This window comes from Vigna unguiculata, chromosome 2, assembly GCF_004118075.2.
Source record: "Vigna unguiculata cultivar IT97K-499-35 chromosome 2, ASM411807v1, whole genome shotgun sequence".
In the NCBI taxonomy this organism is placed as follows: Eukaryota; Viridiplantae; Streptophyta; class Magnoliopsida; order Fabales; family Fabaceae; genus Vigna; species Vigna unguiculata.
The window spans coordinates 26907700-26927855 of NC_040280.1; the positions used below are offsets into that span (position 1 = coordinate 26907700).

At 30.6% G+C, this 20156-nt stretch overlaps 2 protein-coding genes across 2 annotated transcripts; one reads left to right on the plus strand and one right to left on the minus strand.

Annotated features, from left to right (window-relative positions):
* Positions 1 to 7043: 7043 nt before the first annotated feature.
* On the plus strand, positions 7044 to 10822 carry LOC114173960 (isocitrate dehydrogenase [NAD] regulatory subunit 1, mitochondrial). The gene is made up of 4 exons (XM_028058669.1): positions 7044 to 7654; positions 8779 to 9018; positions 9373 to 9451; positions 10240 to 10822. The coding sequence occupies exons 1-4, from the start codon at positions 7154 to 7156 to the stop codon at positions 10512 to 10514; spliced, it is 1095 nt and encodes a 364-aa protein (XP_027914470.1). The 5' UTR covers positions 7044 to 7153; the 3' UTR covers positions 10515 to 10822.
* Positions 10823 to 16425: 5603 nt separating this feature from the next.
* Positions 16426 to 17921, minus strand: LOC114166805 (squamosa promoter-binding-like protein 13). The gene is made up of 2 exons (XM_028051646.1): positions 17609 to 17921; positions 16426 to 16747 (listed from the first exon to the last, which is right to left on the minus strand). The coding sequence occupies exons 1-2, from the start codon at positions 17866 to 17868 to the stop codon at positions 16633 to 16635; spliced, it is 375 nt and encodes a 124-aa protein (XP_027907447.1). The 5' UTR covers positions 17869 to 17921; the 3' UTR covers positions 16426 to 16632.
* Positions 17922 to 20156: the final 2235 nt, after the last annotated feature.

The following is a 20156-nucleotide window of genomic DNA, read 5'->3' on the forward strand; positions in this document are numbered from 1 at the left end:
ACACACGCCCTTTCTGTTTTATTACATCTTAATTACAGCATTAAATAACATCCAGCGTTTTTTCCAAATTAATTATTTATTACAGCATTTCAAAATTCCATGTGTACCACATCTAATGTGCCACTTCACTGTTCAGTTTCGTCTAACATCTCCACATCACTGTGCTCTTAAGTTGTTTCTATCATTTGAACGGGAGGAGTTTCATTGAAACAAATTATCAAAATTAGGGACCTAGTTAACACTTTTTAAAATTAAGGGACCAAATTCAAATTTACATACGAAAATTGGGACCAAATGAATAATTTAACCTTTATTTAAATAGTATTGAATGACAATTTATAAATATAGATTTTTTAAAACAAATCAATAAAAAATAATTCATTTAAAATCAATGTGTGATAATGTTTTAATTATTACTTTTATTTAAATTAGAGTATAACGGGTATAGGTAGGGATGTCAAAAAAATCCATACCCGCGGGTATCCGTGGATAAAACCCGCAACGGGTAAGAAACGAATATTAAAAATGGATACCCGCTATCCGTGGGTACGGATATTTTTGATACCCGCATGTTAACGGGGCGGGTATGGGTATCATAGTATCCGTACCTGTGGATACCCATACCCGGTAAACTTTAATTTAGAAAAATACCCTTATATATATACATACATATATATATATATATATATATATATATATATATATATATATATTAGAGATGTCAAAATGGGTTTCAACCCGTGAGCCAACCCGGCTCACCACAGGTTCGAGCCGGGTTGGGAGCCGGGTTGGGTTGAGAAAAATTCAACTTTTTCAAAAGTGGGTTGAACTCAACCCGGCTCACTTAACCCACGGGTTAAACGGGTTCGAGCCGGGTTGAAGGTGGGTTGGCCCACTTAACCCACCAACATTTTTTTACAATTTTTTTTTATTTTTTTTAAATTTTCTTTTAATTTTTTTTTTAAATTATTTACTACTCCAATTATATTTGTTCACAATTTCATATTTTTAAATGCTAGAATGTTGCTTAATTATATTTGAATTATTTGAATGTTTAATTAATTTGATTGTCAAGTTATATATATGTTGATACTTTAATCTTTAACTATAATTTTTATAGTAAATTACTCAAGTAACCGTCTTATAAACAATTTTTTCTAAATTAGCATGAAAAAAATATATAGTTTTTTTTATTTATATTTTGTTGAATAGCATGACAAAAAATTTGTAATATTAGTCATGCTTTCTTAGACTAATGGATACTTTCTTGGAAATAATTCTTCATATATTGGTGGTGAGCATGATCAAAACATTGGTTCTTGATTTTACTATGATTGTCATCTCATGGGTTACTTAAAAATTTATTTAAATATTTGAATAATAAAAAAATAAATAAATAATTTTTTTAGGTGGGTTGGTGAGCCAACCCACTTAACCCACCAACCCGTGGTGGGTTGAGCCGGGTTACAAAATTTCTGGCTTACCAGAAAGTGAGCCGGGTTGGGTTCACTCATTTTGAACCCGGCTCGTGGTGAGCCAACCCGTGTGAGCCGGGTTGGCTCACTTTGACATGTCTAATATATATATATATATATATATATATATATATATATATATATATATATATATATATTAGTAAAAAACATTATGAGTCTTCATTCAATAATGGTGGTCAGATTCTTACCCCACAATCGAGTAAATTACTTTCAGATACTGTGGAGGCATTGATGTGTCTCCAAGATTGATTATGGACCAACATGGAAGGTAATGAAATTAACACTTTTACTTAGATATTTTAATCAAGTGATTGTTAGAAATTTGTAATGAACTTCTTATGTTTTCAGGCTCTTCTAGATTAAAATTGGATAACATGAAACTTTATAAAATGTTGCAAGAGGTGTACATTGATGAAGTTAGTAATTTCTTTAATATTTTATTCAAAAATAAACTACAATATAAATTGGTCGTGATTTTTTATTTGTTTGTTTTTCAAGAATCAATAGGAGAAAAGAGACTTCTTGATCCAGCACTAATTATGGTTAAATATTTATTTTTTTAAATATTTTTGTAAATATCCGCGGGTGGATACCCGCGGATATGAAAAAATAGACGGGTACCCGCATAACGGATACCTGACGGATATGGGTACGGGTACGGGGCAAATATTTATTCAGCGGGTAGGGTACGGGGGAGCTACTACCCGTACTCTACCCGCCCCGTTGACATCCCTAGGTATAGGTACTATGATATCTGTACTTGCTCCGTTAACATGCAAATTTAAAAAATATACGTATCCGTTATTCGTGGGTATTCATTTTTAATATCATTTTCTACCCGTTGCAGGTTTTATCCACATATATCCGTGGGTACGGATTTTTTTTACATCCCTTGTTACTTAATTAACCATATAATCATCATCACTAGCAAAATATTAATCTCTAACCTATTTGAAATAATGTGAATTTTTTATATTTGAATTAAATTCATGTTTGCTTAATATTATATCATTCCCGTAATATGTGAGAACCGTAATATGTGAGAAGACTCATCACTTATTACCTCTAATTTTGGCTAAGATGATTAGAAAACACAACAAATGAAAATTAACATGGCATTAATAAAATTGATAGTGAGAGTGCCAATGAATATATGAAAAGAAAGTAAAATATAAAACACATGATTGAGTTGATGGTGGAGAAACCCATGGTGCCAAAAAACGAGAAAGAAACCAACGTGAGTTGAACTTTAAGCTCGGCAAAAACAGAGAATGATTGAGCACAGAATAAAATATTATATGATATGACAAAGCAATTATTAAGAAATGAAGTTGTGTTGTCCTCTAGCTGGGTCAAGTAGTGGAAGAGGCACCGTCAATTTTCCACAACTCTATAACTTTTCTGTGATGCAAATGTTGATGAAGTGGATCCTTTTTATTGTTTATGTCACAGTAAAAGCTTCTGTTGTATGTGGTCTTGTAAACGTCTAGACACATTTTCTCCCACTCAGCTCACGGTCCCGCCTCTGCAACAGACTCATTACTACCATAAATATTAATCATAATTTAAATAACTAAATTAATGTATATAACGTCATTACTTAATTTAGCTCCTGGTATCTTACCTAATATATGATTAGGAGTTTAAAACAAAGCCGTGCTCCATATTTCTAGGCAAAATTCATAATAAATACTAAATAGATATTATATATATATATATATATATATATATATATATAATAAATGAGCGTTTAATTTAATTATCTGGTGATATAATGGAATGAATACAAGTATGATGATATTTTACGGTAGATATCCGTTAATTAAAATAAAACTATTAGTATAAAGAATAGTAATTATGGAAGAATGATTTAACGTTTAAATTTATACGTGACCGATATAAGAATGAGAATAATTAAAAATTGTTTGAATCTCAATCCAATAACATTTCAAAGAATTAAGGATAAATACATAAGATTAAAGAAATAAAATAATTTATTTTTGTGATATTGTAAAAATTTTAATAAAATCAGACTATGATGGTCCACTTTCAACTACATATAGGTTCGTCAATAATATAATATATATATATATATATATATATATATATATATTATATACTTTCATAATAATATAATAAAGTTAATAATAACTCATTTTATTTTAAAATTTTCATTAATAATATTTGTATCACTATAATAAATTATAATATTCCAATTTTATGAATTAAAATAATTTTTAATATAATAAATTAATCACATCATTCACAAACTTTTTTCTAATTTTTTATCAATTTTTTTTTAATCCAGACAATTTCACTTTAACTTCTTTTTCTTTCAAATTCACTCCTGCAGATTCATTTTTCAATCCAAACACAGTCTTAGAGTAGAACATATTTCAAAATGAAAATAAAAATAGAAATACTTAGGAAAAAAATTTACACACATAAAATATATTTACTTAGTCCATAACTAAATTCAATGTGATGAAAGTTAGGTCGAACTTAAGTCATGTTTGGTCATGTTAACTCAAGCTAACACAATCTCAAGTTTATCAAGCAAACCTAGGTTAAGTCGCAACAAATTAAGTATAAGTCAGACCAAGATTGGTCTAATTCAAGTCAAGGCAAATACAAGTTAGGACAAAATAAGACAACTTTAGTTTAAGTCAGACTAAGTCTAATTTAGAGCAAGTTAAGCCAAGCAAAGATGACTCTTATTAGGCCAAGTTGGGTTAGATCCATGTTGACCAAGTTGATTTGAACCTATGTCAAGTTGAGCCATAAAAAAAACATGTCTATTTAAGTTGGTTCAGGGTGACAAGAGACAAGTTTTAGTTTGGCCCAAGTAGGTCATTCAAGTTAAACTTATACCAGTTTGTGTCTAGGTCATGCCCAGGTTGATAAGGTCTACATCATGTTGAGTTCAATAAAGTTCATGTTGGATGAAGTAAAATTGGAACCCATTTAGACCAAGTCAAATCTAGCCCATGTGAGCCTAGTAAAGAATGGTCCACAAAGGGTTAAGTTAAACCCACATGAGGTTGTGTTGAGTCAGACACACTTCATACCAAGTTGAGTAAAACCCTCTAAATCCCAATTGAATTGGGTCCATGTCAAGTCAAGTAGAGTCAAACCCACATTGAATTCATTCAAGTTAGGCCCTCAATAGACAGAATCAAGTTGAACCCCTTTGCATCAACTCGTTTTGAGCCCACCTCGGGTTGAGTTGAGTTAGGCCTACTTCAGGTCAAGTTAATTTAGGTTCACCTTAAGCTCAATTGAGTCAAACCCACCTTAAGGCAAATCAAGATAGACACATATCGAGCCAAGGTAAGTATGGTATGTGTCAGGCTGAGTCAAATTGTGTTAAACCCAATTCAAATCGAGATGTGAGAAGTCCACATCTGGTTAAGTAGAGTCTAACCCACATTGGGTTGAGTCTAGTTTGATCACATTGAGCCGAGTTGAGTCTAAACCATATTAGATAGAGTTGTGTCTGCCCCACCTTAATTTGAATCGAGTCAAGTCCACTTGGATTCAAGTAAAGTTGGACCCATGTTAAATTGACTATAGTTGTGTTCAGGTTAGGTCGAGTAGAGTTGGACCACGTTAGATGCAGTCAAGTCATGCTAATGTTAGATCAGGTCCAATTGTGCTTAGTGTAGTTTTGGTATAGTCGAAAAAACTTTTGGTAAAATCCAAATGAACCCATCTTTGGCTGAGTGGAGTCAAGCCCAATCGAGTCGAGTTGGGTTGATTTTGTGAGGTTGACGTCAAACTGAGTCTTGTTGAACCCACACCGAGTTGATGGTAGGTCAACTTCAAATCATACCATATCAATTCAAGTTGAGACAAAATTGACTGATATTGAACCTGTGTTAGACAACATCAGGTCGAGTTAAACTCGAGTTAAGTTGGTTGGTCCAATTGAACAAGTTAAGTTGGTCATAAGCTTTTCATCAAAAATGTAAATAATAAAATTAAGTAAGATGCAATTTATAATTAATGTAGAATAATTAGGGATAAATTTCTAATATAAAGTATTTTAAAAACTTGTACAATTATGAATAATATTTAAGAATTAATTGAACTTTTTACAGTAAGTCAAACTCACTTTGATCTTAATCCCCTTTAAGTGGGACTGTTAGGAGCTGAGACTTTTTTGGTCCATTTATTTGATGGCCAATGCAATAAAACTTATTATGCTTTTACTTTATGCACCCTCATAATTTCTTGGTGCATCTTCTTAAATTTTCAAAATGACCATTTCACCTTGTGTGAAAGTGACTTAAAGAATACGTGTTCTGAAAACTTGCCAAAACAAACTTTTTGGAATTTTTGAAATAAGATTTTTAGAACAAAATTTCCAAAATGTATATAATGTTTTCCCAACGAGTTTTCCTTAACACTTTTACATGTGTTTAGAAGAAGTTTTTCGGGACATGTATATATTTCGAAACAAGTTTTTCTCGTGTTTTTTCTGTTATTCTTTTTCCACAGTGTTCTTCCTTGCAGCGAAGGTGATGAAAGTGATGGTGGTAATAATAGTAACAAGGGTGTGGTAATAGTAACAATGAATAAGGTGCAGCGGTGGAGGGAGTTTGAGTCTCTTCCTACGATAATGGGGTTGCACAAAGCAATAACTAACTTATTTTAGAAATAGTTTAAGATTGACCATGGAATATGTCATGTCTGAAAGGCCCAAGTACAAAAATTATTAAAAATAATAAAAAGAAGATAATAGTCCCTACATATTAATAAATTGACATTATTGCACATTTATTATTATATTAACGTTTTGTGGTATGTTGACTATGGATTTACCCAATCCTCTTGCTTGGACCAATTGCTTTAAATATAATAAAAATATTAAATTCACGGAAATTTTAGAATTATAAGAAGGATCCAACTTTTTTATTTTAGAGAGATTACCTAAACTTTGCAAAATGAATAGAAAAGATAAACTAAAATTCATCTTTATTTTTTTGAATTTTCAATTATAATATTTAGTGTTAATTTCCTTTTCTAATTTTATAAAATACGAAATACCTTTAAAAGTTGTATGTTTTCACCGGTAACATAAAAAGAAAGTAAAAAGAAACAAACATCACGACACGAGACAATAAACTTTGGAGTGATTAAGGAAATAAAGTGATGATGGCAACGTACTACGCATGCAAATACATTTTTCAACTAAAAGCACCGTGCTTCATCTGCTTTTTTTATATTGTAAAAAAACATTTTTTAATTTTTTTTATACAAATGTTTTTTTACCTTCTTATTTTTTATTATGTAATTTTCACAAATTATTAAGAGATTCCTCAACTTTTCTCTACTTATTTATTTTTTTAAATGTCGTTTTTTAGTTAGTAGTAATAAAAGTAAAGTGTAATAATTTTTCATTTTTATACATTTATTTATGTCTAAAATCACAAATTTTACTTATACATTATATTATTTTAATTTATTTTCATCGAAGAAATGAAACAAATAAATTAAACCTAAAAAAATAAATAAATTGACTACAATTTCCCTCCTTTATTCCTTCGTTTTCGCGCAGCGCTTTTTTACCTTTCCATGGCTATTCGAATCACATAGTCACGTCACACCACCCCAAATCGCACCCAATACTCCTAAACCCTAGCACGCCACCGTAGATGGCGACGACACGATCCGCGCCACTCCTCAAACATCTCTTGGCCCGCCTGAATCCGGCCCGATCCGTCACATACATGCCTCGGCCCGGCGACGGCACCCCGCGGGCGGTGACGCTGATCCCAGGAGACGGAATCGGTCCGCTGGTGACCGGAGCTGTGGAACAGGTTATGGACGCGATGCACGCGCCGGTGTACTTCGAGAAGTATGAGGTGTATGGCGACATGAAGGCGGTGCCGGCGGAGGTTCTGGAATCGGTGAGGAAGAACAAGGTGTGTTTGAAGGGAGGGCTGGCGACGCCTATGGGCGGTGGTGTGAGCTCGCTTAACGTGCAGCTGAGGAAGGAGCTTGATCTCTACGCATCGCTCGTTAACTGCTTCAACCTCCCTGGCCTTCCCACGCGCCACGAGAACGTTGACATCGTCGTCATCAGAGAAAACACCGAGGGCGAGTACTCCGGCCTCGAACACGAGGTTGTTCCCGGCGTCGTCGAAAGCCTCAAGGTACTCGCGTTTGAGCACCTTCGTTGCGTTTTGTTTCTCTGTGTTCTAACAAAACAAAGGCTGAATAATTAGCTTTTATCTCAATTCATTGAATTTGAGATAATGGAAAAATGGGAGTGAGCTTTTACTTATTGATTAATTAAATTATAAGCTGTTGTCTGTTGTTTGCCGCGTTGAATTGCGAGAATTAGCAGAGTTTCAATTCATGAATGGCTTAACCAAGCCGTAGGTGATTTGTGATTCGTGAGTGTTGATAAGTGAAAACGTTAGTGCATTGCTTGCCATTGTAATTGGAGATTCGTTTTGGCATACTGTGTACTTTTTTTGGTTGAATTGTTTCCATTTGGTTGAGTGGAATTGAAAGAACTGATAAAGGGAGATCGCAGTTTGTTACAGATTCTTGATGCTTTGGTTGTGGTTTGTGGATGGTAGAGTATTCAATATACGCGGAGACGTGAGGAATTTATTTGACTTGATCTGGGACTTATTTTGACTTGCTATAGACCTGGGGTTTGAAATTTTTGTACCAAGAAATTAATTAGGAATTCTTGGGGTTGTTTGAAAAGATTTCAGGTGCCAAGTTGTTTAGCTCTGATCACCTCAGAAACAGCAAAGAGAATGCTGCTTGGGAATTAACATAGTATAATTAACTTTTTTTTTAAGAAATAGGTCACCTTAGATAATAAATCTGTTCTGCATCCAATGGCGTATGTTATATCATGGATTAATATCCACGGCAATTGTTAGTGATTTGTTGAATGCCTCGAAAAGTGCTAACAAAGAGGAGATCATTAGGTCTGTAATTGAATTAGTGGAGAATGGTACTAATTTTATGTATTTGTTTCATTTCAGTCCTTTGTATGAGTTGTGTACATGCTGCCCCTCTGTTAACATTTTCTTCAAGTTCTTAGCCTGAATATTTTTGTTAATTTGTGGATGTGATCCAGATATTTCTTGATTTCTTATGGGATTATTATTGTTATAGACAATTCATTTTCTCTTATATTCTCTCTCAAGATTTTTTTTAATGTTAATATTTCAATGTATATTTCATGAAGTTAGCACCTTGGTATCATGAACTGTTAGTTTTTTTATGTTTGTGCCTCATACTATTATTTTGCTAGGTAATAACAAAGTTCTGTTCAGAGCGCATTGCTAAATATGCTTTCGAGTATGCTTACCTAAATAATAGAAAGAAGGTGACTGCTGTGCACAAAGCAAACATTATGAAGCTTGCTGATGGCTTATTCTTGGAATCTTGTCGAGAGGTTGCCACAAGGTATCCTGGTATCAAGTACAATGAAATCATTGTAGACAACTGCTGCATGCAGCTTGTTTCAAAGCCTGAGCAGTTTGATGTCATGGTAAGCACATTTATTATTTAATCCTGATTCTCAATTATTTACCAGCTTTGATTAATTCATGGTGCAATTACGAGTGATCAACGCTTGTTTGCTTTCAGTATTTTTTTTAACTTGTTAAAGCGCATAAAAAACAATAGAAAGAGGGAAAGGAACACTATTTTGTTATGTTGCCTTTGGAATAGTGATAACATCCTAAATGTAACGTTCATCGTTTCCTCATTTAATCTAATTTTACGAGAGGATTAGTATGCATATTCAATAGTTTGCTTTTCCTTTGGGGAAGCATTTTATAATGCACTCATAATACCGAAGAAGGGTTTTGAAGTTCACGAGTGCTGTTTTTCCACATGCTAGGTAACCCCCAATCTTTATGGGAATCTTGTCGCAAATACAGCGGCAGGTATTGCTGGAGGCACCGGAGTCATGCCGGGAGGTATGGTTCTTAGTTTCCAGAATATTATATGTTGTAGCTCTAGAATTCAAATTTTATGATGTTGCTATTTTCCTATTTTCTTATTAAATAACTCCTTGTCATTGTGGTTGTGAGATGCGCCTATGACTAATGTTCAGAATTATCTAGTCTAGGTTCAGAGTTCACGAACTGTGTCAGAAGATTATTGCGGGAAAAACATGTGATGAAAGAATGTGTCTTTTATGTTATAAATTGTATATTCACTGGAAAGAAAAAATATTAGAGGTCATAAAGTTCAAACTGGCACTTTATTTGCTTACCACAACATTCGGTTGCAGCAATAGGGGCGACTGCTGCCATTGTGATTGGGGAGTAATGGAGTGTTGTCAAATGGTAGTGACAACTAATAGAAGCAGAGTCAGTGAATGGAGATGATCAGGGATGTGATAGATAGGGCTAGTGCAGCTGTTTGGGAGGGGACCTAAATTAGAGATCTGTGCTCAATGAAAAGAAAATTAACCCGAACCAAATTAAAAAATGGTTGTAGATAGCCACACTAGACAAGTTGGAGTAATGTAGTTACCAATGATAGTAAGTAACAGTAGTGAAGTCAGTGGATGGAGACTGTGATTTGTGAGGGCAGTGGTGGTGGCAATGACGCTGAAAGATGGGGAAGATTTAACAAAAATAGCAGATAGAGTTCCCTCTCCCTTGCCTTCTCTATTGAGTAAAATTCATACTCAACTCAACCTACTTATGTTAAGATCGAAATCGAATATGTCAAGAAATGATTGGCATGGGTTTTGCAGGTAATGTCGGGGCTGATCACGCTGTGTTCGAACAAGGTGCTTCAGCAGGAAATGTTGGTAATGAGAAAGTAGTAGAACAACAGAAAGCCAACCCAGTGGCACTCCTTCTTTCGTCGGCCATGATGCTTCGACATCTTCAGTTTCCTGCATTTGCTGACCGATTGGAAACTGCCGTTAAAAAGGTGATTTTGGAGGGTAAATATCGGACGAAGGACCTTGGAGGCACAAGCACCACACAAGAGGTAGTTGATGCAGTGATAAATGCTTTAGATTGATTCATTTCTTCGCTCATCTTCCGAATCAATCAAGCCAGCCTCCTATATTTTTGGCTAACTAATTTTAGCAAACATTTATTTGGCACCCCTTAAACTCGGAAGTTGCCAAATTTTTGGTCTTGAATAATGATAATTACTCAACACAGAAAACGATATGATAAGAATTTAATTATAGAATGTGATAACTGATGTCTATTCGCATTCCTTTTCAAACATTGATTTTATGTATGCTCTTATTTCAAAGATGTCTAAAATGAGTCATTACTCAAGTTGAATAATATTTTTGTCACTTTTTGGTGATAAAAAAATGCTTATTTGTTATTATTAAAATGTTGTTTTTATTTACAGTAAATTGCTTGCAAACCTAGTTTTTAGGTCCGGGTAGTTTGCCAATGTTTTAAAATTTCATACAGTTCTAATCTTTTACGTGTGTGATACACAAGTCTACCCGATGGAAAATACTGGTAATTTTTATCGTACAATATGCAGTTTACTAATAGCAACATGAACTCCGGGTTATTGTTATTATTATTATTATTATTATTATTATTATTATTATTATTATTAATGTTAGTATGTGGTTTAGCAAGTAAATTCTCAAAATTTTGGGCACACAAATATTAAAAGAATATATATATAGCACTTAATATTACAAATAAAAAAATTATCGTAAATGTTTATAAGGTTAAATGGATTTTAAGTGCATTTTTTAAAATATTTGGACTAATATACTTGAGATTGATTTCAAAACATTATGTATCTACAAAAAAAATATGCTTCATGCTAATACTAAGTTAAACTGAAATATATTAACAAAAACAAACGATGAATAAAAATATCAAATGAAATGAACATCTCAAAATTTCATTAAAATTTATAAGAGTTCGAAATTATTTTATGCCGATATTTTTGTATATAAAAAGGGAAATATTTTTTAATATATATTAAATTAAATATGTTTTTTGACTAAATTTTAAGTGAAATTTAAATTTGATTCTGTTCGAAATTTTTATACATTTTTATCTTTAAATTTAAAAAAATAACTTGATATATTATTTTTAAGACTGTTAATGTTTTTTTGTATTAAATGACTTTTTAAATTGATATTTGAGTTAAGATGTTTTAAACTATATAAGTAATTCAAACGTTAATTTTAAATGCTGCTGCTTTACACGTCAATTAAATTTGACATAATTGAGTTAAAAAAATTATTTACTTTTAAAATTTGATAATCAAATTGTATCAAAATTTTAAATATAAAATATTTCAAGTTTATATTAGAGTTAAAAAGTTAAAACCATTTTAATATAAATATATATATATATATATATATATATATATATATTCTAAATATTCTATTTATCCATATTTGTATGCATAAATTTATTATGAACAAACGACTTATTAAATATCTATTTCGTGAATGTATATTTTGTACATTTTTCAACAAAGCCCCGTAACTAATAAATTTTCGATTTTATTATAGTATTCTAACTATTATTTTGTTTGACTTTTTTTTTTCAAAAATAACCATAAACAAATTTTCTGAAGGACAATATTTAAACATTTTAGATGTGGCTTGCTATTTGAAGGTATAGGGTGTCTCTGCGTGGGTTTGGATTGGATTGAGGAAAATAAAATATTAACGAATTAATTTTCATTCGATTTATTTTTTTCAAAATTAGAATCAAACCAACTCAATGATGAACATGTTTGTTAATTTTTTATCAATTGGATTCAGTAATATATAAATATAAAAATACTATTTAAAGGAAAGGACAAGTAAATAATTTTATCCAAAAATCCGCGCATAATTCTATAAAAGAAGGTTTTAAGCGTAATTGATTAACATAAATCAAGTAATAACAAAAGAAAAAAATATAAACAAATGTACACTTTTTAAAATTTCATATATGATAAATAATAATAAGGAAAATATATTATTATTATTATTATTATTATTATTATTATACTTCAGATTAAATTTGATTGATTAGGATATAATTACACTAAAAATGTCACTTAATTTATTTAATTTAATTTAGATTATCGAATTGATATAAAAGAATAAACATTTCAGTATACAGTCTTCTTATCTTACTTTTTTTTTTTTAATTTTACTTTTATGAATTGTATTAAAACATTCCCCTATTTCATGAATAATTGAGTTCAACCGATCAAGATTAAAGGCATTTGAGGTTGGTATATATAACTACCGGTTTTGTTTAAGTTATTTATTTGTTTATGATCCAATTAAATATATTTTTAGTTTCTTAATTTTAGTGTAAATATGGAATTCATTATTTTTTTTAAAGTTTAAAAAATGAATTAATTTAAACTTTTTATGTGTTAAACAATATTTTATATTGATATTTGAGTTAGAACATATAAATAATTTAAATATCAGTCTAAAATGTTGTTATATCAAATAAAATTAATGTAATTGGGTTATTAGGATTATATTTATTTATTTTTAAAGTTTGAGGATCAAACCGTATTAAAGTTTAAGATAAAGACGGATTTCAATTTCACATCAAAGTTTATGGATGAAAAACACATTTAGTCCTTTCTAATTTAACTTTTAATATATCAATTTATTTTATACAATTTTTTTCTATTTAGTATTTAAAATTTTATTTTTTAATTCATTTTTTTTTTGTATGCTACAATTGAAATGTTTGTTTAAGGATTGAGTTTTTAGTTTCTGGAAATGCTGAAATAAGTTATATTGTTATCAAATTGGTTGGTTGATATTGTCCGAGGATGTTTTGGGACAAATTATACTTATTATAATGTTTAAGTAAAAATAGTTTCGGTGTACCAATGTGAAAATCTAATATGTATATGTATTATTGAACTCTAAATTCATTTATGGTGCTAGGTGGGACCTCAAAATTGTTGGATGCTAGAAGAAAATTTGGATTCCAGAGAGCTCCGACAATCTAGGCTGTTGGGCACCAGTTGATTTTCTTTGGGCGCTATTTGGAATTAAATCACAGATAACTTCAATGGTTAGGATTAGGGATGTCATCGGGGCGGGTAGAGTACGGGTAGTAGTTCTTCTGTATCCTACTCGCTGAAAAAATATTTGTCCCGTACTCGTATCCATATCCGCAGGTATTTACAAAAATATTTTAAAAAATAAATATTTAACCATAATTAGTGCTTAGATCAACCAGTCTCTTTTCTCCGATTGATTCTTGAAAAACAAACAAATAAAAAATCACTAACAATTTATATTGTAGTTTATTTTTGAATAAAATATTAAAGAAATTACTAACTTCATCAATGTCCACCTCTTGCAACATTGTATAAAGTTTCATGTTGTCCAATTTTAATCTAGAAAAGTCTTAAAACATAAGAAGTTCAGTAAAAATTTCTAACAATCACTTAATTAAAATATCTAAGTAAAAGTGTTAATTTCATTACCTTCCATGTTGGTTCATAACCAGTCTTAGAGACACATCAATACCTCCACAGTATATGGAAGTAATTTACTCATTTATGGGGTAAGAATCTAACCACCATTATTGGATGAAGACTCATAATGTTGTTTACTAATATATATATATATATATATATATATATATATATATATATATATATATATATAAGGTAAAGTTTAGCGGGTACGGGTATCCACGGGTACGGATACTATGATACCCGTACCCGCCCCGTTAACATGCGGGTATCAAAAATACTCATACCCGCGGGTAGCGGGTATCCATTTTTAATATTCATTTCCTATCCGTTGTGGGTTTTATCCGCGGATACCCGCGGGTACGGAATTTTTTGACATCCCTAATTAGGACGTTGGGCGCCAAGTAGCTACCATTGGAAGCTTGCTGGAAACACTAAGCATTAAACCCTTATTGTTGAGTGTGAACTAAAACTCAAGTTCCAAGGAACTTCTGTGTTGATTGCATTGGGCAGAAAAGAGTCCACATTGAGCACTAGTAGCTAAATTTCATGAATCAATATATATTAAATTTATATTTATATGTGATGGTAAATTATTTTGATATTAAGAAATGTAATGCATGAATTTTGTGGATGATGAGAGTGTAGAGACTTCAAGGGAGGAAGTCCAATTATGAGTTTGAGTTTATGGTGTATTGAACTGTGATTTGATGGATTATCTTGATCCTTGCAGTATCCAATTCACATAGAGAAAGATATTTAATTGTGAAAGTTGAAGGAGATTTCTACAAATTAGTGCTTCAATATGAAATAAAATTGAATTGTGTAGGTGTAAGAAATTTATAGTCTCATACTTGAGAAGGACATTGGTCTTAGTTTATTGATCAATGAGAACGTACTTATTAAGGTTGTGAGATAGTATGATAAGTGTAAAATCTTTCAGTCTACTTAATGCATGTGTATTCCAAAAGTAGAGTTAAATGTTTAAGTCTTGTGAATCATGGGAATTGTAGTTATATTTTTGTGATAAGGGCCTGCTTTGTGTAAACTTTTGATTTTTTTTATTGAATTTATTGGATTTTAGAATTAATGGGATTTTTTTTATTAAAATATGATAGATTATAACTTATATGGATTGTAATAATTGCATTAATTTGCTTAATTTTTTTACTATGGTCGTATGTTATTTACTCCATTGTCATATTTTAAAAAAGGTATAAACATATTAGTATCACATTACATTGTGGTTCTATTCAAATAAATTTCTTAATAAAACAATTAAAGAAGAAAATGAACATCTTGCTTCAATAAATAATTTTGATAATGATGACTTAGGAAGAAATGTGGAAGACTTAATGACATTCATGGGAAAATGTTGAAGACTTAAAGCTTAAAAAATATTTGGATTCAAGAAATATATTGAAGACTTTTAAGAGTTTAGTTGTTGTATTGTGATTTGTGTATCTTATTTAAAATAATTAAATTAGTAGATCAAGAGTAAGAAGAAGACATAATCCAAGTAGCATAACATCAAAAGAGTTTTATTTTTTGCAAAACTCACTAGAATAATCCATTATTCGTAGTAATAATCTATTATCTCAATGAAAAATGATTTTTGAGAAAAATCACCGTGATAATAAATTATAAGCGACAAATTATGACTTGAGCTTTCATATTTTTAATTTAATTTAAGAAATGATTTCTATAAATGAAGGTGAGAGTTCTCTTTACGAACCACGGAAATTAGAGAAGGTTGAGTACTTGAGAACTCTCTAGTTAGAGCGATCACTTTCACCAAGTGAGTTCTTGTGTGATTTAGTGTTGTTGTTGTTGCTAGGAGAATCTGTTCATCTTTTGTGTGATTTAAATGAAGTGTTCATTCCTTGTGGGTTCAAGAAAAGTGTTTTTTCATCTCTTGTGTGATTCAAGGGAAGTGTCTTGTGGAAAGAGAAGTATCTTTCATCTCTTATGGCTTCACGAAAAATGTTTTGTTTTCTAAATTTGTTATATTCCTACTTCTACTCAATTTATTTTTAATGTTGAGTTAATCTCTTTTTAAAGATAATAACAGTTGAACGTAATATAAAATAATTGGTGCAATTTATCTTTCTCTACCTTCCTTATTTAATTGTTGTTATTATAAAAGTAAATTTAATTGAATTTAATATGTCTAAAGGACAATTTTTATTAAGCAAACTAATATCATATCCTCTTTATTTTTACAAACACAAACATTCCGTTGTGCGATTTTAACAAAAATGAATTTATGGAAGTTAAAATCATATTTTTAATATAAATGAAACAATTTTTATAAAAAAGGTTCATATAAAATTAATTTTAAGCCATTCTTGATTACTTTTTTTTTCTTCTTCTAAGAAATTCATAAAAACAATGTCATCATCTTTCCCTTCACACAATTTGAAACATAACCTAATAATAAACTTGCATGCACAGAATAAACTTTGCCTATTTTTTGGTTCAATCACCAAAACTGAGTAACAAGACCTAGTTAATTCTAGAGAAATATAGTGACAAATCCAATCATTGCCCATTTTTCAAAACCAATTTGCATCATTCAAACTAAACAATGTTCTATGTTGTCCTAAGTGAAAAGTAGGCTCTGGTACAAGAACAACTCCAGAAAATTATAAGCTTAAAATTGGTAACAGCAAGCGGTTAGTCACTTGAGATGAACATGTTAATCATCTCCTAAGGACATTTCTGTGCGAGTTTTTCTTCTACGTTCATTATGCTCAGCCAATGTTTTCCTGCAACTTCTTTTGGTCTCATCAAATTCTGCAAGTTCATGGAACCTGCGTGCCATTCATCCAAAACAATACCATATTAACAATGGGATCTCATATCCATTAGATAAAAAACAAATTTATAATATACAACCGGAAGCAATCTTCACTTTAGAGGTCTATTAAATGACAATGAGCTAGATTTAAACTCACTTTTTAACAACGTAGACTTGTTTTAAATACTCTAATTTCTTTAAAGTAACTCACTTGAGATATAACTGAGTCAGCTAAGGCCAAAAATACATTGTCAAAAAGGATAAACAGATTAGTGCACACCAAAGACGGATCGATCGATCCAACCCGAGATTCAACTACAAATATTTCGATGTAATAACTTAAATATACGTTATTGGAACTAAAATTACTCCGGTTGCTAGCTGACACCAGACTTAGCCTCCGATGAATCCTCCGATGAATCTCCTGAATAAATCTCCTTAAAGGATTTAAATTGCTTTATTAGATTTACTTCAGCAAACTTAGCCTCCAATGAATCTCCTTAAGAGATTTAAATTGCTTTATTAGACTTACTATTCTATTTGTTATCGAATAATATCATATTACTTATCAATATTTACTCTCATACATAAAATGTTTATGCTCAAAAGAATATTAAAAATTTTATATCATTTAAATATGATTTTAAGATCAATTTATTTATAGTATGGAATATAAATGTGTTATAATACTGATTTTATGAGAATGAATTAGGATTATCCGGTAATTAATGGAAAACAGGTAAAATTTCTGGTCACAACAATGTTTTTAAAGAATGTTGAGTGAGAAAAGGGAATGAAGTAAAACATGAAAATCCTGGTATTACGAAGAAAGAATAGACATTGTTGATGTTATATGAGATAATACGATACATACTTGCTACATTGTTGGCAGAACCTCTGACGAATGCTAGAAACTAAAACAACAGGAGCCTTAGAATGTCTCTCACAAACCTTGTGTCGGCGGTTGTAACTCTTTGCCATGTTCAAGTTCACATCACATTCATCTGCTTGACAAAAACTAGAAGATGATGATGATGATGATGATGACCCTCTTCTTGAACCCTTCCCATTACCACACACTAACATTATTCTTATCTTCTGCACTGCTTCTTCCCCTTCATTACCATTATCCATCTTTTTCCCTCTTCTGATCTTCTTTTTCCCACTGCACTCCAGTTTTTAGAGTTATCTTCTGTACCTACTCAAAATATAAAAACACGTTTATATTCTAATCATATCTCAAAACATTATAACAATTTTCTTACCTTTTTAATTTTCATTTTCATAATTATAGCAATCACCACCTTTTATAATTGTAACCATCCACCATCATTAAATCCTTACTATTGTATACTTATATTTCACTTCATAAATTTCACCACTTTTTTTTTTTTCACTCATTACATGTAATGAATGATTAAAATACAGACAAATTTAAAAAATATTATGAAAAATATTTGAATAATAAAGTTATTAAATAATAATAATAATTGCATAGTGAAACATACATTAAATATATTATATAATCCGTTTAATCTATAATATAAAACATGTACAACAAAATTACTTGTACGAATACAAAAATAACCTACTATTAATGATATACAGATTCTACATCTAATCATCGTAAAAAGGTAGATGATATATACAGATATTAAAATCCGAAAATATAATGCATCACAAATCAGTAAAACAAATAAAAATATACCATTGATACATTCTAGTAGATATTTTATATATATATTACTTTCTTTTGTATTTCATTTTAACTCATTTTGCTTTTTTCTTAGGTTTTATGACAACATTTATTATATCTATTCATTCTTTTGGGGTTTTGTGGTTCTCTCTTATGTACTTTGAAAAAGTAGGCTGATGATGAAAATTTTGCATGTGAAATATGAAATAGGGGAGAAGAATAGGATTGTTATTTTTTTTTTAGAAAAATATGTTTTGATACTACTATTTATTAAAAAACATTTGCTTAACATCTATTTTTCAATAAAATATTATATGACAATAAATATCGTGAGGATCTAGAAGGGTCTCTGCAATCAAAGACAGAAACAGAAAAGTACGGATCTTAATTGGAGCGCACATGAAATGAAATGTAGGGTGCCGTACCGTCTATTTCCCTATTGAATCTTCACCATTCATTCTTCTATGCGCTGTGTCATCCCCCACCCTTCGATCTCCACTGCTCCACATTGTACTCTCAATCTCTGTCATCCAATCAAATTTACATGTAGTTACGATTCAGTATGTGAAAAAACTCATATCAGTGACTAACCGTCAGATACGCTTTTCTCACTGCTACTAAAATGTGATCTACCGTTGGATCTAGTCTTCTGAAAAAGAATAGTCATATCTATCGGCAACCCTGTTCTAGCCAACATCTGCATTCCATGCATGTTACCAAATAAAATTCACAGATATTTTGATTTATTTTTTTACGTATTTTTAATCTACCGTTCCAATCATTTTTTATCACGGATGTCAAAAAATATTTGTATCCACAGATATTCGTGGATAAAATTCGCAATGGGTAAAAAAAAAATATTAAAAATGATACCTGCTATCTGCGGGTACAGATATTTTTTATACATGCATGTTAACGGGACGAGTACGTGTATCATAGTATCCGTATCCACTAAACTTTAATTTACAAAAATACCCTTATATATATATATATTAGTAAAAAATATTTTGACCTATTTTTTTTTTCAAGAATCAATAGGAGAAAGTGGACTTGTTGATCAAAGCACTAATTAAAGAATTTTCATTGTGTTGAACGTCATTTTATAATTATTTTTATGATTATTTGGACTTGTATGGACTTGAGTTTGTTTGAACTTTATTTAAAATTTATGACAGTGATGTATTTTATTTTATTTTATTTCAATTTATGATTAAATATTTATTTTTTAAATAATTTTGTAAATATCCATGGGTACTCGTGGGTACTCGCGGATATAAAAAAATAAACGGGTACCCGCATAACGAATACTCAACCGACGGATATGGATATGGGTACGTGGCAGATATTTATCCAACGGGTAGGGTGCGGGAGAGCTACTACCCGTACCCTACCCGTCCTGTTGACATCCCTACTCTTCATGGATCTATTCTAATTGTCTTTAGTGGTGTAATGTAATAATTTAAAGGTGATTGAAATAGTAGATTATAAATGAGTCAAAATATTATTATCCTATTATTTATTTATTTTAATCATAAAATATAACTTTCTTTTTAAATTTATTTGATGATATTTTTCTTAATTAATTTAAGCAATGTCTGGTCAGACATTATAAGTATTTTTTGTTTTAATATATAAATCATGTACTCATTCTTACAAATGACAACTTGATTTTTAAAGCTGGTATATTTTTTTTGTTTTCTTCATAATTCTATCCTTTAAAATATAA

Coding starts and splice junctions, on each gene's coding strand:
- LOC114173960 (XM_028058669.1), top strand. CDS start 7,154: ATGGCGACGACACGATCCGCGCCACTCCTCAAACATCTCTTGGCCCGC. Junction 7,655..8,778: donor GCGTCGTCGAAAGCCTCAAG/GTACTCGCGTTT, acceptor TTATTTTGCTAG/GTAATAACAAAGTTCTGTTC. Junction 9,452..10,239: donor CACCGGAGTCATGCCGGGAG/GTATGGTTCTTA, acceptor TGGGTTTTGCAG/GTAATGTCGGGGCTGATCAC.
- LOC114166805 (XM_028051646.1), bottom strand. CDS start 17,868: ATGGATAATGGTAATGAAGGGGAAGAAGCAGTGCAGAAGATAAGAATA. Junction 16,748..17,608: donor TTCTGCCAACAATGTAGCAA/GTATGTATCGTA, acceptor AATGGCACGCAG/GTTCCATGAACTTGCAGAAT.